At 43.1% G+C, this 26,563-nt stretch overlaps 1 protein-coding gene across 3 annotated transcripts in view; it reads right to left on the reverse strand.

The window, feature by feature from the left end:
* The window catches only part of sarnp (SAP domain containing ribonucleoprotein), a 64,611-nt gene extending 39,103 nt beyond the window's left edge, over positions 1-25,508 (reverse strand). The window contains exons 1-8 of one of the 3 annotated variants that reach the window (XM_045691600.1): positions 25,379-25,508; positions 19,188-19,287; positions 18,680-18,720; positions 18,473-18,546; positions 18,067-18,118; positions 9,995-10,068; positions 1,302-1,339; positions 1,186-1,214 (exon numbers count right to left, since the gene is read on the reverse strand). In XM_045691600.1, the coding sequence (XP_045547556.1) occupies positions 1,186-1,214; positions 1,302-1,339; positions 9,995-10,068; positions 18,067-18,118; positions 18,473-18,546; positions 18,680-18,720; positions 19,188-19,287; positions 25,379-25,411 (441 nt within the window). In that variant the 5' untranslated portion in view covers positions 25,412-25,508. The remainder of the gene's footprint in view (positions 1-1,185; positions 1,215-1,301; positions 1,340-9,994; positions 10,069-18,066; positions 18,119-18,472; positions 18,547-18,679; positions 18,721-19,187; positions 19,288-25,378) is intronic. The other 2 variants (XM_014132573.2, XM_014132575.2) reach the window with 2 other exon arrangements.
* Positions 25,509-26,563: the final 1,055 nt, after the last annotated feature.

Genomic DNA, 26,563 nt, shown 5'->3' on the forward strand with positions numbered 1-26,563 from the left:
TAGTGGGCGTGTGGAATGGAGTGGGTGTGTCGAAAGGAAAATAGTGGGCGTGTGGAATGGAGTGGGTGTGTCGAAAGCGCTCTGCTATAGGTTAGACGGTTTTGACTGAGCTGTTTACTTCTTCTTCCATTTCTTACCACGCAACTACCATACATTGAGCTACCATACCGTGAGAGTGGACTGGATGAATGAGTCATATTTCACTATTACTTTTACACAAATAACTGTCCATTTTCAGTTATAAAACAGACGATTGTTTATTTTTGATTAAAAGTATTTATGATGGGGGTACTGTTACTTCATTCGTTGTATGCGTGTGCTTACTGTGACTGTCACCCTGATATTGGCTAATGGCTACTAGGTAGCTACTTCCCACACCATTACTGGACAGTAGTGCTTGTCAAGCGGGAGCGAAGGGAACTGTGTCCCGGTGTTGCCGTTCATGCCCTCCCCATTGAGTAGTAGACTGTATGTAGGCTATGTATCATCTAGATGGTTATCAATATTAGTTATTTCTGGTGTAGGCTTCTATCCTATTTGGAGAAATAAAAAATGGAAGACGCCAAAACTTTGGAAATAACAATAGATGGCAAAGTCAAAGATTGTCCAGTGGTTTCCATCTGTGGCAAAGGTTTCCCTAAATAAATTATGATAAATCCATCTACAGAACCAGCAGTAGAGCCAGCTGGCTAATCTTTTGAATACGGTGTAGTAAAACCCAGCAACAACAACAGATAACATTAGCTAGCTAAATAAGATTAGCAGGATAGCTAGCTAGATAAGATTAGCATGTTAGCTAGATACTCTGACAGTTGTCAGTGGCCTTGTTGTTGATGTTTATCAACTCCACATGGAAATTCCCACACCCAATTCGTGAATATGTATACGTAGCCGTCGTCATTCTTCGGAGGTGGAACCTAAAAGTGCATTCCCTCTTTAGGACAAGAAATTGCTTCGAAATAGCGGGGGCAACTTCCTCTGGGGGGTCCTTTAATTGAGAAGGTTTTTGGGAAAGCCTTTCCATCTACCATCACTATATTTTTTCCTGTTCCATATTATTTTGCCAAATTAATACAGGGGAAACACCAACATTGTCATAGCAACCTACAGTAAATGTGCTGATTATGTGCAGGCACTGTCGCAATAGGAAAATAAATAAATTGTAATGACCCCATTGATACTCACAGTTAGTTTACTATTTGCAACTGATGCACCTAATAGACAAAGAGAAAGAATATACATGAATTAGAACATACAATTTTGACTGGTCATGCTGAAAAACCTATGAAAATCCAACTCACCTGGTTTGGAAGCCGGTGATGGAGCCGGTAAACCAAATCTGACAAAACATCAGATCAATTCAATGAATATTCACTCTCACAGCCTACATGTTTTTAACATCCCTTTTACTATCCTTTCGAAAGCCCAATATGAGTTGACCCTGGAGTAGATTATTGCCACATATAATATATATTAAATATTCTTTTAACATAACTACCTGACATTGTTCACTGAGGAATGATCAAAACTTGATTGTCAAGCACAATATTTCATACATTTGAGGATATGAAGGGGTCATAAAAGTGTGAAACATTGCTGTTGACTACATGCAAGATTAACAGTACATGACTGCTTTTACTTCATTTCGAATTTGAGTTCTTACTATGCTATAAGCTGTCTCCTGACAGCACCACTGAATAATTTTCAACTTTGAAACCACCCAAGTCCCATCTTGGCCATGGCAGGCAGTGATTGGCCCCTCCGGGCTATGACTCTGCCCAGCCAGAGTGTCACTCTTGCTTTATTCAGCCACCACTGTTTATCAAAGCCACCATTTACCACCTGTAAATTCATGTTTTCTTATTTTTCGTCTAAACATCTCAATTTCGGACAGCCTACGCATTCGACCGTGCAGCGAAGAAGATATTTTAGATTTGATTTAGATTCCTTCGGCATTGGTCCGTTTAGCAGCCTGAGTAAGCTAGCTTGCTACCCACTCTTTGCTAATGGTCCATCTAGCTATATAGCTAGCTAATACTCTTAAAGGGAGTGCTCCTAATCTCAGTTTGTTACCTGTATAAAAGACACCTGTCCACAGAAGCAATCAATCAGATTCCAAACTCTTCACCATGGCCAAGACCAAAGAGCTCTCCAAGTATGTCAGGGACAAGATTGTAGACCTACACAAGGCTGGAATGGGCTACAAGACCATCGCCAAGCAGCTTGGTGAGAAGGTGACAACAGTTGGTGCGATTATTCGCAAATGGAAGAAACACAAAAGAACTGTCAATCTCCCTCGGCCTGGGGCTCCATGCAAGAGCTCACCTTGTGGAGTTGCAATGATCATGAGAACGGTGAGGAATCAGCCCAGAACTACACGGGAGGATCTTGTCAATGATCCAAGGCAGCTGGGACCATAGTCACCAAGAAAACAATTGGTAACACACTACGCCGTGAAGGACTAAAATCCTGCAGCGCCCGCAAGGTCCCCCTGCTCAAGAAAGCACATATACATGCCCGTCTGAAGTTTGCCAATGAACATCTGAATGATTCAGAGCAGAGGTTGACCGATTATGATTTTTCAGCGCCAATACCGATTATTGGAGGACCAAAAAACCCCGAACCCGATTAATCGGACGTTTTTTGGTTGTTTATTTGCAATAATGACAATTACAACAATACTGAATGAACACTTATTTTAACTTAATATAATACATCAATAAAATCAATTTAGCCTCAAATAAATAATGAAAACATGTTCAATTTGGTTTAAATAATGCAAAAACAAAGTGTTGGAGAAGAAAGTAAAAGTGCAATATGTGCCATGTAAGAAAGCTAACGTTTAAGTTCCTTGCTCAGAACATGAGAACATATGAAAGCTGGTGGTTCCTTTTAACATGAGTCTTCAATATTCCCAGGTAAGAAGTTTTAGTTTGTAGTTATTATAGGACTATTTCTCTCTATACGATTTGTATTTCATATACCTTTGACTACTGGATGTTCTTATAGGCATTTTAGTATTGCCAGTGTAACAGTATAGCTTCCATCCCTCTCCTCGCTCCTACCTGGGCTCGAACCAGGAACACATCGACAACAGCCACCCTCGAAGCAGCGTTACCCATGCAGAGCAAGGGGAACAACTACTCCAAGTCTCAGAGCGAGTGACGTTTGAAACGCTATTGGCGCGCACCCGGCCAACTAGCTAGCCATTTCACATCGGTTACACCAGCCTAATCTTGGGAGTTGATAGGCTTGAAGTCATAAACAGCGCAATGCTTGAAGCACAGCAAAGAGCTGCTGGCAAAACGCACGAAATTGCTGTTTGAATGAATGCTTACGAGCCTGCTGCTGCCTACCACTGCTCAGTCAGACTGCTCTATCAAATCATAGACTTAATTATAACATAATAACACACAGAAATACGAGCCTTTGGTCATTAATATGGTCGAATCCGGAAACTATCATCTCGAAAACAAAACGTTTTTCCTGTCAGTGAAATACGGAACCATTCCGTATTTTATCTAACGAGTGGCATCCGTAAGTCTAAATATTCCTGTTACATTGCACAACCTTCAATGTTATGTCATGATTACGTAAAATTCTGGCAAATTAGTTCGCAACGAGCCAGGCGGCCCAAACTGTTGCATATACCCTGACTCTGCGTGCAATGAACGCAAAATGACACAATTTCACCTGGTTAATATTGCCTGCTAACCTGGATTTCTTTTAGCTAAATATGCAGGTTTAAAAATATATACTTCTGTGTATTATTTTAAGAAAGGCATTGATGTTTATGGTTAGGTACAGCCGTGCAACGATTGTGCTTTTTTTGCAAATGCGCTTTTGTTAAATCATCCCCCGTTTGGCGTAGTCGGCTGTCTTTGTTAGGAAGAAATAGTCTTCACAGTTCTCAACGAGCCACGCGGCCCAAACTGCTGCATATACCCTGACTCTGTTTGCAAGAGAAGTGACACATTTTCCCTAGTTAAAAGAAATTCATGTTAGCAGGCAATATTAACTAAATATGCAGGTTTAAAAATATATACTTGTGTATTGATTTTAAGAAAGGCATTGATGTTTATGGTTGGGACAGGCTAGATAAATATAGATGTTTATGGTAGGCGATTATATGCAACGCAGGACAGGCTAGATAAACTAGTAATATCATCAACCATGTGTAGTTAACTAGTGATTATGATTGATTGATTGTTTTTTTTTTATAAGATAAGTTTAATGCTAGCTAGCAACTTACCTTGGCTTCTTACTGCATTCGCGTAACAGGCAGGCTCCTCGTGGAGTGCAATGTAAAGCAGGTGGTTAGAGCGTTGGACTAGTTAACCGTAAGGTTGCAAGATTGAATCCCCGAGCTGACAAGGTAAAAATCTGTCGTTCTGCCCCTGAACAAGGCAGTTAACCCACCGTTCCTAGGCCGTCATTGAAAATAAGAATGTGTTCTTATCTGACTTACCTAGTTAAATAAAGGTCTTATAAAAAAAAAAATTAATCGGCCAAATCGGCGTACAAAAATACCGATTTCCGATTGTTATGAAAACTTGAAAATCGGCCCTAATTAATCGGCCATTACGATTAATCGGTCGACCTCTAATTCAGAGGACAACTGGGTGAAAGTGTTGTGGTCAGATGAGACCAAAATGGAGCTCTTTGGCATCAACTCAACTCGCCGTGTTTGGAGGAGGAGGAATGCTGTCTATGACCCCAAGAACACCATCCCCACCGTCAAACATGGAGGTGGAAACATTATGCTTTGGGGGTGTTTTTCTGCTAAGGGGACAGGACAACTTCACCGCATCAAAGGGACGATGGACAGGGCCATGTACCATCAAATCTTGGGTGAGAGCCTCCTTCCCTCAGCCATGGCATTGAAAATGGGTCGTGGATGGGTATTCCAGCATGACAATGACCCAAAACACGCGGCCAAGGCAACAAAGGAGTGGCTCAAGAAGAAGCACATTAAGGACCTGGAGTGGCCTAGCCAGTCTCCAGACCTTAATCCCATAGAAAATCTGTGGAGGGAGCTGAAGGTTCAAGTTGCCAAACGTCAGCCTCGAAACCTTAATGACTTGGAGAAGATCTGCAAAGAGGAGTGGGACAAAATCCCTCCTGAGATGTGTGCAAACCTGGTGGCCAACTACAAGAAACGTCTGACCTCTGTGATTGCCAACAAGGGTTTTTGCCAAGTATTGGAGCGCCACATCTCGGCCACATGCTCCCGGGGAGCTATATGGGAGGAGCTGGGCTGTGGAGATGTATACAATGAGGGAAAAAAGTATTTGATCCCCTGCTGATTTTGTACGTTTGCCCACTGACAAAGAAATGATCAGTCTATAATTTTAATGGTAGGTTTATTTGAACAGCAAGAGACAGAATAACAACAAACAAATCCAGAAAAACACATGTCAAAAATGTTATAAAATGATTTGCATTTTAATGACGGAAATAAGTATTTGACTAAGTCATGTTTTGCAGAGGGGTCAAATACTTATTTCCCTCATTAAAATGCAAATCATTTTATAACATTTTTGACATGCGTTTTTCTGGAATTTTTTGTTGTTACTCTGTCTCTCGCTGTTCAAATAAACCTACCATTAAAATTATAGACTGATCATTTCTTTGTCAGTGGGAAAACGTACAAAATCAGCAGGGGATCAAATACTTTTTTCCCTCACTGTATATATCTCCACAACCCAGCTCCTCCCATATAGCTCCCCGGGAGCATGTGGACGAGTGGCCGAGATGTAGCGCTCCAATACTTGACAGAACCTCCACCTCAGCCCTTCCCCAAACTGCTGCTTCTTTCGAGGACGCAGCGCACCGGGAGCTGAGAGACTTCCATGCCAGCCAGTGGAACGCCTATGGAGATCCTGGCTCAGAGGGAAGGGTGACATAGAGGAGGACAAGGAGGAGATGCCGACCCTTACAACAAGGAGCTGATGGAGGTCCTGGGCAGGGCTGTGACTAAGCTAGGCCTGTCTTGGCCAAATCCACAACCAGCCCCTGAAACCATGCTGGCAGGGGCTTACTTCCCACCGTTAGCCACCGGCTAGCCAGCCAGCCCCCACAGACCCCGCCCCCTGTTCACAGATGTCAGGAATGAGTTGAGGTAGTCCTGGGAGAAGCCACAGACACACTCTCCCATCCAGAGCTTTAACTCATGGTCCAGGATCGACACAGAGCCCGAGCCGGGGAATCTGACCATGCCCCCGCACGAAGAAACCATAGCCTCACACCTCTCAACAGCCTCCGCGGCAGAGAAGCCGCAGCTGTCATCCAGAGCATGCCGTATGACCGCTTACCTGGCAGAGAAGTCGTTCAAAGTAGCCGCCCAGTCAGCAGCCATGCTGAACACCATGGTCCTCCTCCAGGCCTACCAGGCCCAGGTCCTTCTGGACATGGAATGGCAGGCTACTCCAGAGATGTACGTCGAGCTCAGGAAGGCACACTACACATGAGGTGTGCTGCCTAGGATGTGGGCAAAATCATGGGATTCTCGGTCGTGACACACCGCCACTTGTGGCTCAACCTCACCCAAATGTCAAAAACATAAAGAATGCTGCAGAACGGACACTGACCAAGAACAGACGGAGAACACACATTGCACCGATTTTAAAGGTCTCTGCACTGGCTGCCTGTGGGTTTTAGAATACATTTTAAGATTCTTCTATTGGTTTTTAAATCAATCCACGATTGTGCACCCCAATACATGTCAGTCATGCTTTTGAGTTATGTACCCAGTAGGTCCCTCAGGTCCTCTGGCACTGGTCTTTTAACTATCCCAAAGCCTAGGACCAAGAGGCATGGAGAGGCAGCCTTTAGGTATTATGCCCCCAGCCTCTTGAAAAGCCTGCCTTAGAAGGGGGGCCACAACTGTGGACATATTTAAAAGACATCTTAAAATAGATCGTTTTAGCTTTGCTTTTCCTTAGGGTGCTTTTTAGTCATTCAGTTTGTTTTTTTATGTTATATGTTTGTTATGTAGTAAATACACTATATGTGCAAAAGTATGTGGACTCTCCTTCAAATGAATGCATTTGTCTATTTCAGCCAAACCGTTGCTGGCCGGTGTATAAAAATCAACCACACAGCCATGCAATCTCCATAGACAAACACTGGCAGTAGAATGGCCTTACTGAAGAGCTCAGTGACTTTCAACGTGACACCGTCATAGGATACCACCTTTCCAACAAGTCAGTTCGTCAGATTTCTGCCCAGGTCAACTGTAAGTGCTGTTATTATGAAATAGAAACGTCTAGGAGCAACAACAGCTCAGCCGCGAAGTGGTAGGCCATACAAGCTCACAGATAGGGACCTCCGAGTGCTGAATCTTGCAGCGCGCAAAAATCGTCTGTCCTTGGTTGCAACACTCACTACCGAGTTCCAAACTGCCTCTGGAAACAAAACTTGCGGCCATTGGACTCTTGAGCAGTGGAAACGCGTACTCTGGAGTGATGAATCACGCTTCATCATCTGGTAGTCCGACAGACCAATCTGGGTTTGGTGGATGGTAGGAGAACGCTACCAGCCCGAATGCGTAGCACCAACTGTAAAGTTTGGTGGAGGAGGAATAATGGTCTGGGGCTGTATTTTATGGTTCGGGCTAGGCCCCTTGGTTCCAGTGAAGGTAAATCTTAACGCTACAGCATACAATGACATTCTAGACGATTCTGTGCTTCCAACTTTGTGGCAACAGTTTGGGGAAGGCTCTTTCCTATTTCAGCATGACAATGCCCTCGAGCACAAAGCGAGGTCCATACAGAAATGGTTTGTCGAGATTGGTGTGGAAGAACTTGACTGGCCTGCACAGAGCTCTGACCTCAACCCCATCGAAAACCTTTGGGATGAATTAGAACGCCGACAGTGAGCCAGGCCTAATCACCCAACATCAGGGCTCAACCTCACTAATGCTCGTGGCTGAACGGAAACAAGTCCCCACAGCAATGTTCCAACATCTAGTGGAAAGCCTTTCCAGAAGAGTGGAGGCTGTTATAGCAGCCTTATTATTAATGGCCATGATTTTGGAATGAGATGTTCGAGGAGCAGGTGTCCTAATACTTTTGGTTATGTAGCGTATTGCCGCTTTTATTTTTATTGTTTTTTATTAGTTTTTTCCTGTAAAGCACATTGCGTTGCATTCCATGTCTGAAATGTACTGTATAAAAAAAGCTTGATTTCATTTCATTTGAGAATGAGAGAAGAACATGCTGCTGAATGCTCCTGTCACAGTATCTGGGCTCTTCGGGCCTTTCGTGGAGACCATCACACACAAATTTGAGCAGCAACAGGAAGGCTCTGCAGCCTTCAAGGCTATCATGCTCTGCAGGCCTCGGGCTCCTTTCCCTGCTCCACGACCTCATCCCAACCAGCCTCGCCAAAACAGGGGAGGCCCGCCACCTCGCCGTCGCTTTGTGAGTGCTTCCCGGGCCAAGGACAGACCCACACAGGTGTCCTGTGCCGTTCCAGCAGCTGGTGCGAGAGGCTGGAACTGTAATTCTTTCTGCCCTCAGCAGCAGCAGCACGCTGCCCAGGTGTACAGAGGGAAGAAACCATGGAGGGCCTGAGAGGCATCCTGGGAGGGACTTTGTGTTGTATCTTACAGTCAGAGAAATCCGCTCCCTGCCTGTTAGCAACATGAAAGAGAAGACTAGCTACACATTGCCATTGCCAGTAAAAGCCGCCCGGTATACGTGCACACAAGACACACAGCCTATTACTCATGAGACCAACGCATTCATCCAAACAGACTTATCGGCTGATAACCATTACGTGGCAATGTCGCCACAGCCTATGCTTCTGGCAAAGCCCGAACATGCTCTCAACTGGGGTCCAGCTGGGTCCCGTAGCCTTGCTGGTTGTCATAACAACAGACGCCTCCCTGATGGGATGGCGGGGCAGTTTACGAGGGACGCATAACGAACGGTCGGTGGGAAGAATCCGAAAATCGTCAAATGCTTTGGAGCTGGAAACAATTCGCCTGGCTCTTTTACATTTTACATGTGATAAGAGGCGTTTTGGTGCCAGTTCAGAGGAGCGCACGTAGATCTGTTCGCATCTCGAAGTGCAACACACTGCCCTCTTTGATATTCCATTCTGAACAACAACCCACCGTTGGCCCACCAATGGCCCTGAGCTCGTCAAAATGCATTTCCTCCAATTCCCCTGCTACAACAGGTCTTGGACAAAGTGATGGAGCACAGGCTGGAACTCATACTGGTGGCCCCGTTTTGGCCCTCAGAGGCATGGTATCCGGAGCGCCTTGGACACTCCTGTTATGCACAGGACAATCACTGCCTGCCTTGGCCAAAACAGGACTTGGGTGGTTTCAAAGTTGAAAATTATTCAGTCGTGGCCTCCTGAGTGGCGCAGCGGTCTAAGCCACTGCATCGCAGTGCTTGAGGCGTCACTATAGACCTGGGTTCAATCCCAGGCTGTGTCACAACCGGCCGTGATCAGGAGTACAATAGGGCAGGGCACAATTGGCCCAGCGTCATCCGGGTTAGGGGAGGGTTTGGACAGGGGGGGCTTTACTTGGCTCATCGCGCTCTAGCAACTCCTTGTGGCAGGCCAGGCGCCTGCAGGCTGACGTCAGTTGAACTGCGTTTTCACCTACACATTGGTCCACATTAAGCAGGCGGGTGTTACAGAGCAAGGTTTGTCGGGTCATGTTTCGGCGGATGCATTACTCGACCTTCGGCTCTCCTGAGCCCGTTGGGGAGTTGAAGCGATGAGACAAGTTCATAATTGTATATAATGAAATTTGTGAGAAAAAGGGAAATAAAATACAAAAAAATGTAATAAATTATTATTCAGTGGTGCTGTCTGGAGACATCTTATAGCATAGTAAGAACTCTTGTTCATCATTCGTAAAACCAGGGTTGTAGTACAACCCATTTGTTTTATCCAAAATATGTATAACCCTAGTTTTATCCAAAGTCAACATATGATCCATTATAATGTGTAATTCGGTCCAGGGGCTCACCTGGCAGCGCGGGCCTCTTTCTTACTATCAGCAGTAGCAGGCAGGTTGAAACGCTCTGCCCTCTTCTGCAGCCTCTGTGGACACAAATAGATACAAGTTAAATATTCATACTACTAGCGAACTTGTAACATTGTATAAAATATTCTGGGCCCTACGAGTTTCCCGCACACAGACACAGCTGTAGGCTATTTGCGTAAGGGATAAGAAGCAGTGCTTGACTTGGGCAGGAGGTGGTGTGATAGTGGGATTCCATTGCTGGTGACAATGTCAGGGATTTATTTAGAATTCAAAGCACACTTAACCAGCATGGCTACCACAGCATTCTGCAGAAATACGCCATCCCATCAGGATTGCGCTTAGTGGGACTATCATTTGTTGTTCAACAGGACAATGACCCAAAACACACCTCCAGGCTGTGTAAGGGCTATTTGACCAAGAAGGAGAGTGATGGAGTGCTGCATCTGATGACCTGGCCTCCACAATCACCCAACCTCAACCCAATTGAGATGGTTTGGGATGAGTTGAACCGCAGAGTGAAGGAAAAGCAGCTAACAAGTGCTTATCATATGTAGGAACTCCTTCAAGACTATTGGAAAAGCATTCCAGGTGACTACCTCATGAAGCTGGTTGAGCTTCATCAGGTAGTCACTTTTTTGTTTACTACATAGTTTTGATGTCTTCACAATTATTATACATGTAATGAGTAGATGTGTCCAAACTTGTAATGTATATATTAGTCGACTGGTCAATTGTTTGGTCGTTAGGCTGTCAGTCGACAGATTGTTTTAGTTGAGCACTAAAACAATCTTGGTCGATCAACAACCTAACGACCAAACAATCGAACAGTTGACTAATTGCCGTCAGCCCTACAATAGATCAGTTTCACATTCCAACACAGTGTGAATTACAAGAGGGGTCATCCATTTGATTTCAATAACTTTTTGACCGAACCTCTTTGGATTTGAATGAAAGATTCTATGCATTTTGCAAATGGTAGAAGTTTTTGGACCTGAATGCCAAAACATTTAACAGAAAGAGTTGGTCAAAGTTGACCCATTTTGCATACCCCACCCTACCATGAGACATCCATGTCTTCATCACTGGAAAAAATAAACAGTTGAGTTTGATATCATTTAAAAGCTTACAAACAGGGTTGTCAAACTATTTGATAATTTCTTGAAAAAAAAAGTTTACTAAAAATGTAATTCTTTTAACGTTGAACTTGAATTATCGAAAAAAAAATAAGTATACTGCTCAAAAAAATAAAGGGAACACTTAAACAACACAATGTAACTCCAAGTCAATCACACTTCTGTGAAATCAAACTGTACACTTAGGAAGCAACACTGATTGACAATAATTTTCACATGCTGTTGTGCAAATGGAATAGACAACAGGTGGAAATTATAGGCAATAAGCAAGACACCCCCAATAAAGGAGTGGATCTGCCGGTGGAGACCACAGACCACTTCTCAGTTCCTATGCTTCCTGGCTGATGTTTTGGTCACTTTTGAATGCTGGCGGTGCTTTCACTCTAGTGGTAGCATGAGACGGAGTCTACAACCCACACAAGTGGCTCAGGTAGGGCAGCTCATCCAGGATGGCACATCAATGCGAGCTGTGGCAAGAAGGTTTACTGTGTCTGTCAGCGTAGTGTCCAGAGCATGGAGGCGCTACCAGGAGACAGGCCAGTACATCAGGAGACGTGGAGGAGGCCGTAGGAGGGCAACAACCCAGCAGCAGGACCGCTACCTCCGCCTTTGTGCAAGGAGGAGCAGGAGGAGCACTGCCAGAGCCCTGCAAAATGACCTCCAGCAGGCCACAAATGTGCATGTGTCTGCTCAAACGGTCAGAAACAGACTCCATGAGGGTGGTATGAGGGCCCGACGTCCACAGGTGGGGGTTGTGCTTACAGCCCAACACCGTGCAGGACGTTTGGCATTTGCCAGACAACACTAAGATTGGCAAATTCACCACTGGCGCCCTGTGCTCTTCACAGATGAAAGCAGGTTCACACTGAGCACGTGACAGATGTGACAGAGTCTGGAGACGCCGTGGAGAACGTTCTGCTGCCTGCAACATCCTCCAGCATGACCGGTTTGGCGGTGGGTCAGTCATGGTGTGGGGTGGCATTTCTTTGGGGGGCCGCACAGCCCTCCATGTGCTCGCCAGAGGTAGCCTGACTGCCATTAGGTACCGAGATGAGATCCTCAGACCCCTTGTGAGACCATAGGCTGGTGCAGTTGGCCCTGGGTTCCCCCTAATGCAAGACAATGCTAGACCTCATGTGGCTGGAGTGTGTCAGCAGTTCCTGCAAGAGGAAGGCATTGATGCTATGGACTGGCCCGCCCGTTCCCCAGACCTGAATCCAATTGAGCACATCTGGGACATCATGTCTCGCTCCATCCACCAACGCCACGTTGCACCACAGACTGTCCAGGAGTTGGCGGATGCTTTAGTCCAGGTCTGGGAGGAGATCCCTCAGGAGACCATCCGCCACCTCATCAGGAGCATGCCCAGGCGTTGTAGGGAGGTCATACAGGCACGTGGAGGCCACACACACTACTGAGCCTCATTTTGACTTGTTTTAAGGACATTACATCAAAGTTGGATCAGCCTGTAGTGTGGTTTTCCACTTTAATTTTGAGTGTGACTCCAAGTCCAGACCTCCATGGGTTGATAAATTGGATTTCCATTGATTATTTTTGTGTGATTTTGTTGTCAGCACATTCAACTATGTAAAGAAAAAAAGTATTTAGTAAGATTATTTATTTCATTCAGATCTAGGATGTGTTGTTTAAGTGTCCCCTTTATTTTTTTGAGCAGTGTATATATTTTCATTTTCGCATATGTTGTAGCTTAGACCCTTTACATCATCGGGTGTTTTGTGTTGTGCACGCACGCCATTGGTTGAGACACAGAATGCTCTTGAATACATGGTGGGAGTCATGTTTTGGCTAATGGGAGAAAGTTTTTTGACCTGTCAACTTTTAAATGGTAGCACAAAGACGGTTGGAGGTCCACACATCAGAGAACGTTGACTTGAATGGGAATATCATTTATTAAAAATTATACTGTCAATCCTCCATAGGAAACCTATTGAAATAATAGAAATACAGTGCATTCAGAAAGTATTCAGACCCCTTCACTTTTTCCACATTTTGTTACGTTAAAGTTTTATTCTAAAATCGATAGAATTGTTTGATTTCCTCAATCTAATCAATCTACACACAATACCCCATAATGACAAAGCAAAAACAGGTTGACATTTTTGCAAATTCGTAAAAAATAAGCAGAAATACCTTATTTACATAAGTATTCAGCCCCTTTGCTATGAGACTCAAAATTGAGCTCAGGAGCATCCTGTTTCAATTGATCATCCTTGAGAGGCTTCTACAACTTTATTGGAGTCCACCTGTGGTGAATTCAACTGATTGGACATGATTTGGAAAGGCACACACCTGTCTACATAAAGGTCCCACAGTTGACCAAGCCATGAGGTCGAAGGAATTGTAGAGCTCAGACAGAATTGTGTCGAGGCACCGATCTGGAGAAGGGTACCAAAACATTTCTGCAGCATTGAAGGTCCCCAAGAACACATTAGCCTCCATCATTCTTAAATGGAATAAGTTTAGAACCACCAAGACTCTTCCTAGACCTGGCCGCCCGGCCAAACTGAGCAATCAGGGGAGAAGGGCCTTGGTCAGGGAGGTGACCAAGAATGGTCACTCAGAGAGATCCAGAGTTCCTCTGTCGAGATGGAAGAACCCTCCAGAAGGACAACCATCTCTGCAGCACTCCACCAATCAGGCCTTTATGGTAGCGGTACCGGAGCTCCAAGTCGAGGTCCAAAAGGCTTCTTAACAGCTTCTACAGCTAATCAAATGGCTACCCAGACCCCCCTTTTATGCTGCTGCTACTCTCTGTTTATAATCTATGCATAGTCACTTTATACCTACATGTACATATTACCTCAATTACCTCGACTAACCGGTGCCCCCGCACATTGACTCTGTACCGGTACCCCTGTATGTAGCCTCGTTTGTTATTTTACCTCCGCTGTTGAATTATTTGTTACTTTTATTTTCTATTTAACACTTTGTTCTTCTTAACTTATTAAAGCATTGTTGGTTAAGGGCTTGTAAGTAAGCATTTCATTATAAGGTCTACACCTATTGTATTCGGCGCATGTTACAAATAAAATCTGATTTGGATTTGATAGCCCGCTTGGAGTTCGCCAAAAGACCCCTAAAGGACTCAAGATTCTCCGGTCTGATGAAACCAAGATTGAACTCTTTGGCCTGAATGCCAAGCATCACGTCTAGAGGAAACCTGGAACCATCCCCACAGTAAAGCATGGTGGTGGCAGCATCATGCTGTGGGGATGTTTTTCAGCGGCAGGGACTGGGAGACTAGTCAGGATCGAGGGAAAGATGAACGGAGCAAAGTACAGAGAGATCCTTGATGAAAACCTGCTCCACAATGCTAAGGACCTCCTTCCAACAGGAAAGGTTCACCTTCCAACAGGACAACAACCCTAAGCACACAGCCAAGACAACACAGGAGTGTCCTTGAGTGGCCCAGCCAGAGGCTGGACTTGAACCCTATTGAACATCTATGGAAAGACCTGAAAAAAGCTGTGCAGCAAGGCTCCCCATCCAACCTGACAGAGCTTGAGAGGATCTTCAGAGAAGAATGGCAGAAACTCCCCAAATACAGGTGTGCCAAGCCTGTAGCGTCATACCTAATAAGACTCGAGGCTGTAATTCCTGCCGAATGTGCTTCAACAAAGTACTGAGTGAAAGGTCTGAACACTTATGTAAATGTTATATTTCAGTTGATTGCAAACATTTCTAAAAAACTGTTTTTGCTTTGTCATTATGGGGTTGTGTGTGTAGATTGTTTTTTCCCTCATCAATTTAATCCATTTTAGAATAAGGCTGTAACGTAACAAAATAGTGAAGGGGTCTGAATACTTTCCGAATAAGCTGTACGGATAACAGATTATACATTACCATTTAAGTTGACATTCGACTGTGGGTGGACCGGTGGCCATCATTGTGGTAGTAATTAGAAGTAAAAATGTGTACTCAATTAAAATGTTAATGATGTACAAACTAAATTGCAGTAGGGCTGTTGCGGTGACCATATTACCACCACACCTGCGGTCATGTGAGTTATGACCGCAGTAAAATTCCACATGACATACATTGGTAGTACCCAACTCTCTAATGACCATCAGGTCGCTAATGGCCTGGTACTAAGGGCTCTATTGTCCCTCTAACCACTCTGACAGTGTAAATGAAATCATAAATCACAAACACATCATCAAAACAGTTCCTTGCTTTTAAAACTCACCTCAGTGTGATTGTAATTTTTGTTCAGATTGATCAACAGGTTGAAACTGAGTGGAAAACATGGTCGTTGTGGATGTTGTTTCAAAGCCTAACACAACCAAATGGGCAGTGCATTCTAAGGTGATGATTAATTAAAAACACCCAAAAGGCATATTAGATCTTATGTATACCCATAGGCCTATAACATGAGCTCAAGCCTGAAATAAGTTATACAATACCTAGCCTACCGCATATTACGCATGGCAGAAATTATTATAATTTTTTAACGGATTTAAGATGTCTTTACATAATTGGTCTAGCCTATACTCCAAAATAAAACAAATTCTAGTAATCTTCTTTGAGTGTGGACTGTATATTTATGCATATCTGATAGACTGGTTAGCTACCTTATGCTGTCCTCCAAACGTTCTATCCATGAGTCTGGGAGAGAACATGTAGGCCTAGGACTAGGCGATGCTGTTAGTTTATTGATTTTTCAGGTCGGCTTACAGGGTTAGCCTACAATTATAGTACATTTGTTTTTGAATATATAATTAATAGGCTGACACATTACCTTTAGGTACAGAATATCTCACCACAGTGCATTTCCATCTCTCCTTCATTTCCTTCTCGAGCACACAGAGGGGCTGTCAATAGTTTGGTGAAATATGTTTTGTTGGGAAAACAACTGGAGTACGCTACCCAGATTGAAAAAAACTAAGCAGTCTCCATTCGCTATTCGAGTGCTCAAATTTTGTGCACATATTTGTTTACATCTCAGTTAGTGAGCATTTCTCCTTTGCCAAGATAATCCATCCACCCGACAGATGTGGCATATCAAGAAGCTGATTAAACAGCATGATCATTACACAGGTGCACCTTGTGCTGGGGACAATAAAAGGCCACTGTAAAATGTGCAATTTTGTCACACAACACAATGCCACAGGTGTATCAAGTTCTGAAGGAGCGTGCAATTGGCATGATGACTGCAGGAATGTATACCAGAGCTGTTGCCAGATAAATTAACATAACATTTTCTACCATAAGTCATTTTGGAGAATTTGGCAGTACGTCCAACCGGCCTCAAAACCACAGACCACACCAGCCCAACTCCTCCATATTCAGCTTCTTCACCTGCGGGATTGACCAGCCACCCAGACAGCTGATGAAACTGAAGAGTAATTCTGTCTGTAATAAATCCCTTTTGTGGGGTAAAACTCATTCTGATTGGTTGGGCCTGGCTCCCAAGTGTGTGGGCCTATGCCCTCCCAGGCCAACTCATGGCTGCGCCCCCTGCCCAGTCATGTGAAATCCATGGATTATGGCCTAATATATTTATTTCAATTGACTGATTTCCTTATATAAACTGAAACTCAACAAAATCATACATTTTTGCATGTTGCGTTCTTATTTTTGTCCAGTATATGATCACTTTATGAGAGAACAGCGTATGCAACTTGAGGCAAAGAACAAAGCGCAAACTTTTTGGGGGACTTTCAGAAATCATCAATAGCCTATAGTCGCGCCATGCAGCCCATATACTGTATGTTCTGATTTCTAAGACATTCTAAGGTTTGTATCATTCACAACTAAAGTGGCCAAATAACTTTAAATCTAGCATATAGGACCTATTTCAAATGATCAACATAGCCACTTCATATGTGCACTCTGGAATGGGGAAAATATATTTTCTATTTTATTCTGCTAAGTTAAATTATATTATTCCTACTATAAAATCATATAATATTAAATAATGGCACGGGACTTATAAGCATATCTTGTCTGCTAAACGAACAAGCCTACAGCCTATGGAATGGCACATATCCAGATAACACACAGTAGGCCAAGTCATTATTTACTTCTGAAATACATTTTCTTTGTATTATAATGTTTCTTTAGACCGGTGTAAAATAATATTTTTTTGTGATGGTGTATATTAAATTGATTTGTTAGACTTTTTTATCTAGATGTTCCAAAGGCGCGTATCAGCAGCTGTATGCATGGAGCTGCTAAATGTGTTTATGTTCATTAACTGTCAATTACCATGAGACCAGCAGTCTTTTGAATGACAATAACCAGCTGAAAAAAATGTCATGACTGCCACAGCCCTTAGTCTAAAGGGATATGCCCATTCTATGAATTATACTTCTATTATTTAAATTACACCCACCCTGTATTCAAGAGTATGCTGTGTCTCAACCGAAGGCAGGCACAACACAAACCCCTGAGATGACGTAAAATAGGGTCTAATCTACAAAATATGTGAATATGAAAAACATCTGACTTTAGGTGTTTTTAGATAATTGATGTTAAAAGGAGAAAAACAATGACAATGTTTATTTTATTTTTTTTATCTAGAAATTATTAAATTGTTTGACAACCCTGTTTGTAAGCTTTTAAATTATATCAAACTCAACTGTTTATCTTTTCCACTGATGAAGACATGGATGTTTCATGGTAGGGTGGGGTATACAAAATGAGTGAATTTTTAGCACCTCCAACTAAATGTTTTGGCTTTCAGTTCCAAAAAGTCCCTTTCTGACCACTTCGACAATGGGCAAATATATATAGAAAGTTTCAGTCAAATCAAATGGGCTGAGTCAAAACTGATTGGAATGAAATGGAACGACCCAGAGTTGATGAGTAGAACATTGTGGAAAACAAGATTTTAAATCTAGCTATTTAATGCAGTTATTGTGTGCATCATGCATACAATTAGAATACTGTACTACATACCTCATCTGCAACTGATGGGGCAGTGATCTTTACAACTTTCTTCTCAGCATCCCTAAAGCAAGACAAAATGTGAAGTTGAATAAACATTCCAGTGGAAAACTTTATAAACCTAGCCTGCCCTCTATTGGTTAAAATAATCCACTGCACGTCCAGTGAAATAATCCCCCAAAGACATCTTGTACATACCGTCTGACAACATAAATTGATCATGACTGACATTCAAAAACTAAAAAAAGAAGATGCCAACATCAAGCTTTATCTTAACATGTTGAAAAACTGCTGAATTTGCCATGAGAATCACGATAACAATGATTAGGCTAGGCCCACTTCAATCACATAATAACCATCAGTCATTAGGAAATGGAACATCCAATAGGTAGGTGTGAGTAACAAATAGAGTACTGACTTTTCAGGTACAGCTGCCTCTTCTACTGCCACTTCTGCAGGTGTTTCACTGATTTCCTCCTCTTTAGGATTGTCCTGTAAATATACACCAAGCATGTAAATCAGCACAATTTTAAATATTCTGAAATATTGTAAGAGTAAAATATTCTGAAAAAAGAAGGCAGCTTTAAACAATAATATTTTTATTAAACATGTTTCACATTCTTACCTCCAACTCTCCCAAAACCTCCTCTTCATTCACCTCATCTTCTGGAACATAAAATGTAAAATACAAAATGTTCTACACATTTTCAAGACAAGTTGGCTGTAAAAACAAGAATATTTAACGGAGCATAGTACAGAAGAGAATGTATACCCCATCTGTCGGAGTGAATAATGCTACATACATCTACCAAACCAAGGTTCCGTTATGGGAGAAATCAAGACATTTCATGACAGTTCAGAAACAAATCAAGACAAAAAGTCGATCTGAAGGAAAGTGTTTGTTACTGAGCAAAAATAAGAAACCACAGACATACCGACACCTAAACACGACAATACATTATGCTAATAGTTGGAACTGAAGTGAACTCCCCATCACATCATTCACAGGGTAGGGAAACATTATGCCTTCGTACGACACAATTTTTTGGGGGGACTAATTTAGGCTACATTTTACAATCAGTGCTGGTAAGAAAAGAGTAAGTGTTAGTGGAAGAAAGACATGTCCATCATACCATGCTCCTCAAGGTACGCCTGCAACCGGCCAATAAGGTCACCTTTGTTTCCTTTCACGGCCAATCCCCTCACAGCACACTCCTGCTTGAGCTCAGCCAACTGGAGAAGGTAGGGTCGACAAACGTAGAAGACTTTTAGTGAAGAGCGTATGCATATAATACAGCTGTCAATTAACATTGATTACATTTATATAAAAAGGGTCAACTACAAAAAATGTACTAAATCAGTCATAATAACATGGCTACCACATAAGTAAAGAGTTTTGGCACAACAATGCAGCCATTGGCAACAGACCTTCTGCCTGACATAGAACTCAATGCAATTGAGTTTCCAGGCAAGGGAGAAGGCCGTTTTCAAGAGCTAACATCCGATGTTCACCAGGTGCATATGAGTTTTGTTTTGCTGGATGTCAAGCCCGCATTTTCCGTACTTGACGCACATGTTCTTCACTTTTCAACTTGCTAAAAGTCTGTGTGTACCTTCGTTTGTACCACCGCACAGTAAAGCAACCCCTAGTTGAAAATATCGAACGCATGCGGTACACAGAAGACACCGCAGCCTAGTGCGGCACTCCCAACGTCTCATTGTGGACTGTACCATTGACAATGAATGATTTCCGCTGCAAAGACTTTGATGTATCTGGTGGACATGAGGCATTAAAAGTTCATCCGTTTTCTGCAAAGGCCATACAGCATTTATAGCGATACGGTCAGTTGTGGAAAAAATACTCAATTGTCATACTTGAGTAAAAGTAAATATACCTTAATAGAATATGACTCAAGTAAAAGTCACCCAGTAAAATATTACTTGAGTAAAAGTATAAAAGTATTTGGTTTTAAATATAATGTAGTGAAGTAAAAGTTGTCAAAAATATACATAGTAAAGTACTCCAAAAAACGAATTAAGTATTACTTTAAAGTATTTATACGTAAGTACTTTACACCACTGGCCAGAGCATTCATACTTCTTGCGCTTTGGGTAACAGAGCTGTTGTCAAGAAAGTGAGTTTGTGTTTATAGAGGCCCTCCCGAACCCACCTACCGTCAAACAATCATGTCAATGTGGAGCTATACGGAGCCCTCCACATTGCTACAAAATGTGGGAGACAAGACATCACCGTACGGGATTTCCGGGAAGGAGCATGACCGTGTGGCACAGAGTCTGAACAAGCAAATCAAGGAATCCGGGAGAAAGAGAGCGCGCTTGTTTGAAATTGAAATGCGTTGCGGTCGCTATTGATAAAGAAGAGCATCAAGACGAAGCAGCTGCTTTACAAGTGGGATGCACTGTTGAATGCAACTACCCCTACTGCATTCAACAGCACTGCACCCCCCACAGCTACTCGCCCAAGCCTCCCCCATTTCTCCTTCTCCCAAATCCATTCAGCTGATGTTCTGAAAGAGCTGCAAAATCTGGACCCCTACAAATCAGCTGGGCTTGACAATCTGGACCCTTTCTTTCTAAAATTATCTGCCGAAATTATTGCAACCCCTATTACTAGCCTGTTCAATCTCTCTTTCGTGTCGTCTGAGATTCCCATAGATTGGAAAGCAGCTGCTGTCATCCCCCTCTTCAAAGGTGGTGACACTGTTGACCCAAATTGCTACAGACCTATATCCATCCTACCCTGCCTTTCTAAGGTCTTCGAAAGCCAAGTCAACAAACAGATTACCGACCATTTTGAATCCCACCGCACCATCTCCGCTATGCAATCTGGTTTCAGAGCTGGTCATGGGTGCACCTCAGCCACGCTCAAGGTCCTAAACGACATCGTAACCGCCATCGATAAGAAACAATACTGTGCTGCCGTATTCATTGACCTGGCCAAAGCTTTTGACTCTGTTAATCACCACATCCTCATCGGCAGACTCAGAAGCCTTGGTTTCTCAAACGATTGCGTCGCCTAGTTCACCAACTACTTCTCTGACAGAGTTCAGTGTGTCAAATCGGAGGGCCTGCTGTCCGGACCTCTGGCAGTCTCTATGGGGGTACGACAGGGTTCAATTCTTGGGCCAACTCTTTTCTCTGTATACATCAATGATGTCGCTCTTGCTGCTGGTGAATCTCTGATCCACCTCTACGCAGACGACACCATTCTGTATACTTCTGGCCCTTCTTTGGACACTGTGTTAACAACTCTCCAGACGAGCTTCAATGCCATTCAACTCTCCTTCCGTGGTCTCCAACTGCTCCTAAACACAAGTAAAACTAAATGCATGCTCTTCAACCGATCGCTGCCTGCACCTGCCCGCCTGTCCAGCATCACTTCTCTGGACGGTTCTAACTTAGAATTTGTTGACAACTACAAATACCTAGGTGTCTGGTTAGACTGTAAACTCTCCTTCCAGACTCACATCAATCATCTCCAATCCAAAGTTAAATCTAGAATTGGCTTCCTATTTCGCAACAAAGCATCCTTCACTCATGCTGCCAAACATACCCTCGTAAAACTGACCATCCTACCAATCCTCGACTTCGGCGATGTCATTTACAAAATAGCCTCCAATACCCTACTCAACAAGCTGGATGCAGTCTATCACAGTGCCATCCGTTTTGTCACCAAAGCCCCATATACTACCCACCACTGCGACCTGTACGCTCTCGTTGGCTGGCCTTCGCTTCATAATCGTCGCCAAACACATTGGCTCCAGGTCATCTACAAGACCCTGCTAGGTAAAGTCCCCCCTTATCTCCGCTCACTGATCACCATAGCAGCACCCACCTGTAGCACACGCTCCAGCAGGTATATCTCTCTGGTCACCCCTAAAGCCAACTCCTCCTTTGGTCGTCTCCCCTTCCAGTTCTCTGCTGCCAATGACTGGAACTAACTACAAAAATCTCTGAAACTGGAAACACTTATCTCCCTCACTAGCTTTAAGCACCAGCTATCAGAGCAGCTCCCAGATCACTGCACCTGTACATAGCCCATCTATAATTTAGCCCAAACTACTACCCCTTCCCCTACTGTATTTATTTATTTTATTTATTTTGCTCCTTTGCACCATATTATTTATATTTTAACTTTGAACTTTCTTCAAACTACAAATCTACCATTCCAGTGTTTTACATGCTATACTTTATTTACTTTGCCACCATGGCCTTTTTTGCCTTTACCTCCCTTATCTCACATCATTTGCTCACATTGTATATAGTCTTATTTTTTTCTACTGCATCATTGATTGTATGTTGTTTTACTCCATGTGTAACTCTGTGTTTTTGTATGTTATCGAACTGCTTTGCTTTATCTAGGCCAGGTCGCAATTGTAAATGAGAACTTGTTCTCAACTTGCCTACCTGGTTAAATAAAGGTGAAATAAAAAATTAATAAAATAAAAAAATCCCGAGGGGTTCGTGCTGATTGTACAGAGATGGTGACAGCCGGTTAAATGGAATCCCTTGACAAGGCAAGAACAAGATGTATGTCAGGAGAAGTGCAGTATTATCAGAAGGAGACGTATACTTGGAATACGGAGGGTAAAAGAGGCAGAGGAGGTCTAAGAGAGAGAGGGAGGAAGAGGGTGAACTTGAGTTGGGAAAAAATGTCAGAAAAAGGGAGATGGTTTGTTAAAGAAGAATGGTAGGAAATGTAAGCAGAGTGAATTGAAGACAGGAGGAGAAATTGTAGTTGTGGTGAAGTTCTCGGAGCCTGAGGCTTGCACCAAGGGTCTTTGACAGTAGGAGTGAAGTTTTTGAAAAAAATGGACCCTTGCCTTTTGGCTGATCCATTTGTGGTTTCAGGGTGGGTGAAATCAGAGTTGGGTGCTGTGGAATCGGTGAGGGTAACCGGAAGTGGTCTTGTGATAATTATGTTTCTGCTGGTCAGACGTAGCAGGCGCTCCGTGTTAAACGAATGGGGGCAAGAGATGTGATTTGTTTTGCTCTCAAGAAAAGGCTGCCATTGAAAGGAGTGATTACTGGGGTAGCGGTAAATGTGAAAGCTGACCAACTGAGGGGAAGATTCCGGTGTATGTGATGCTCGTCGTTTGGTGCGACACAGACAGGGTGGCTTGAGTGGTGAAACAGAAGAGTCAGTCTGTTCTTTTGAGTTTTGATGTTGAGTCTTTGGCCGACAAAGTGATGTTAGGACATATAAGTTATCCTGTACGAGCTTTTGTGCCAAATACATTACATTGTTACAGGTGTCAAGCTTATGGGCATGTGGCAGCAGTGTGTAGGAGGGAGGTTCCTAGGTGTGAGAAGTGTCCAGAAGGGCATGAGACAAAGGAATGTGTAGCATTGGGGATAGTAGTTGTATGTGTTAATTGTAAGGGTGCCCATGGGGCTGGGGATCAGAAATGTCCCGTGCGAGAGAAGCAGGTTGAGGATTCCAGGGTTAGAGTCATGCATAAGTTGTCATATGCTGAGGCAGTGAAGAAAGTAGAGGAAGATGGATCAACGGGGAGGGATCCTGAGAGGAGTGGTGTGAGTAGTAGATCTGTACGAGTACAGGTGGATAAACCAACAAGTGATATGTTTCAGTGAGATTGTATTTTTGGCATTTATAGCATTTATAGCAATGGTTATCAACTGTACTGCAGGGATGGAATGTAAATTGCGGAAAAGAGGTTGTGGTGGCAGCTGCAGAGAGACTTGACAGAGTTACAGGGAGTTCATTTTATTATTTAACCAAGCAAGTCAGTTTAGAACAAATTCTTATTTACAATGACGGCCTATCCCAGCCAAATCCTAACCAGGACGACGTTGGGCCAATTGTGCGCCGCCCTATGGGACTCCCAATCACAGCCGGATGTGATACAGTGATACAGGATGCAGTGCCTTAGACCCCTGCGCCACTTCGGAGCCTGTTAAGTGTTGGTGTTCCATCCTTTCAGACTGTTGGTCTGAAGTAGGACTAAATATGTTTAAATAGTGGAGTATGTTTTTGTTCTGTGTGTGAGTAGTATTAGATGGTATGGTATTAATTATGCTTTTTTTCAAGCAACATTAAAGGGATCTATAGTTCAGTCTAGTAGGTGGCAGTAATCCAACAGTTATTGGATGCCAACCGCCGTTAAACCTCCTAGAGGAAGAGGAAGCATCGCCGTGCGAAGCTCGGAAGGCTCTCCAGAGGGTAGTGAGGTCTGCACAACGCATCACCGGGTGCAAACTACCTGCCCTCCAGGACACCTACACCACCCGATGTCACAGGAAGGCCAAAAAGATCATCAAGGACGGCAACCGCCGAGCCACTGCCTGTTCACCCCGCTAACATCCAGAAGGCGAGGTCAGTACAGGTGTATCAAAGCTGGAACCGAGAGACTGAAAAACAGCTTCTATCTCAAGGCCATCAGACTGTTAAACAGCCATCACTAACATCGAGTGGCTGCTGCCAACATACTGACTCAACTCAAGGCACTTTAATAAATGGGAAAATTGATGTAATAAATTTCACTTGCCACTTTATATTAGATAATGTTTACATAACCTACATTACTCATCTCATATGTATATACTGTACTCCAAACCATCTACTACATCTTGCCTATGCCGTTCGGCCATCACTCATTTATATATTTTTATGTACATATTCGTATTCATTCCTTTACACTTGTGTGTACAAGGTAGTTGTTGTGGAATTTGTAGATTACTTGTTAGATATTACTGCATGGTCGGAACTAGAAGCACAAGCATTTCGCTACACTTGCATTAACACCTGCTAACCATGTGTATGTGACAAATAAACTTGATTTGATTTGGCCTCCACAAGCCACCCGAGGCGTCGCAATCGTGTCACCCTCCGTACGGAACTTCCGCTCGCATTGCCAGATCAAGCATAAATCGGCTATAAAGCATAATATACCAATTGTGTATTACAGCCTGATTAATCAAACTAGGTAGCTACCAGAACTAGCTAAAAACACAATTACTTTGCTAGGTAAAATGTGTTTATTAGCTAAATTAATTAATGCAACTAGCTGGTCAAATGACGACGCTCTCGGTTATTTCATGTTTTACAGTAACGAACGTGCGCATGTTAGTTAGCTAGCTAACAGTGGCATACAGCTGTCTTAGGTAGCTAGCTTCCATTTGCAGGCAAATCACACGGAGTATTACTACCGTACAACTACATTATCTAGTGAGTGGAGTGGTAAACCGTACAATACGTAAATTACTTATACATTTTACACGTTGCCAGACTATAAGGAATTACGTATGTATTGGATTTTATTCCTTTTTAAATAATTCTCACCTTCAATTTCTGGAGTTCAACAACCCCAGCCATCTTGTTTGTATAGGGTAAGCGCGGAAGAAAATTATCCAATGGTAATGCGTTTTAGTGAAAGGCGTAATAAAACGACCGATGATTGGCTATACGCTGCTTGTACTCGTGAAATGGTAGAAATGTTCAGTGGTGCTGCTATCTGTCGAAAAATGTTTGAAGATTTTTTACTTAATTTTTTTCGTCATTCCCACAGCAACTACGGTTGCATTTACACTGGCAGCCCATATCTTATCCTTTGCCAAAGTATTGGTCTTTTGACCAAACAGATCTTTTGTCAATAATTGGGCAAAACATCAGAATTGGCCTCCCTGTGTAAACACAGCTAACTAAGTGATTTATAGCTACACTAAATCAAATCAAATCTTATTTTTCACATGCAACAGGTGTACACATAACCGTGAAATCCTTACTTAAAGCTCTTAACCAACAATGTAGTTAACTATTTTCTTAAGAATAAAAATAAAACAACAAAATAACAATAATATATACAGGGGGTACCGGTACCGAGTCAATGTGTAGGGATACAGGTTAGTCAAGGCCATTTGTACATGTAGGTAGGGGTAAAGTGACTATGCATATATAATAAACAGTGAGTAGCAGCAGTGTAAAAACAAAAGGGGGGGGTCGATGCAAATAGTCCGGTTGGCCATTTGATTAATTGTTCAGCAGTGTTATGGCTTGGGGGTGGAATCTGTCAAGGAGCCTTTTGGACCAAGACTTGAAACTCTGGTACCGCTTGCCGTGTGGTAGCAGAGAGAACAGTCTATGACTTGGGTGACTGGAGTCTTTGCCAATTTTTAGGGCCTTCCTCTGACACCGCCTAGTATATAGGTCCTAAATGGCAGGAAGCTTGGCCCCAGTGATGTCCTGGGTCGTATGCACTACCGTCTGTAGCGCCTTACGGTCGAGGTCGAGCAGTTAACAACCAGTCAAGATGCTCTCAATTGTGCAGCTTTATAACCTTTTGAGGATCTGGGGACCCATGCCAAATCTTTTCAGTCTCCTGAGGGGAAAAATACGTTGTTTACATTTACATTTAAGTCATTTAGCAGACGCTCTTATCCAGAGCGACTTACACCTTATAATATCCAGTGGAACAACCACTTTACAATAGTGCATCTAAATCTTTTAAGGGGGGGGGGTTAGAAGGAT

This window comes from Salmo salar, chromosome ssa12 (assembly GCF_905237065.1).
Source record: "Salmo salar chromosome ssa12, Ssal_v3.1, whole genome shotgun sequence".
NCBI classification, from domain to species: Eukaryota; Metazoa; Chordata; class Actinopteri; order Salmoniformes; family Salmonidae; genus Salmo; species Salmo salar.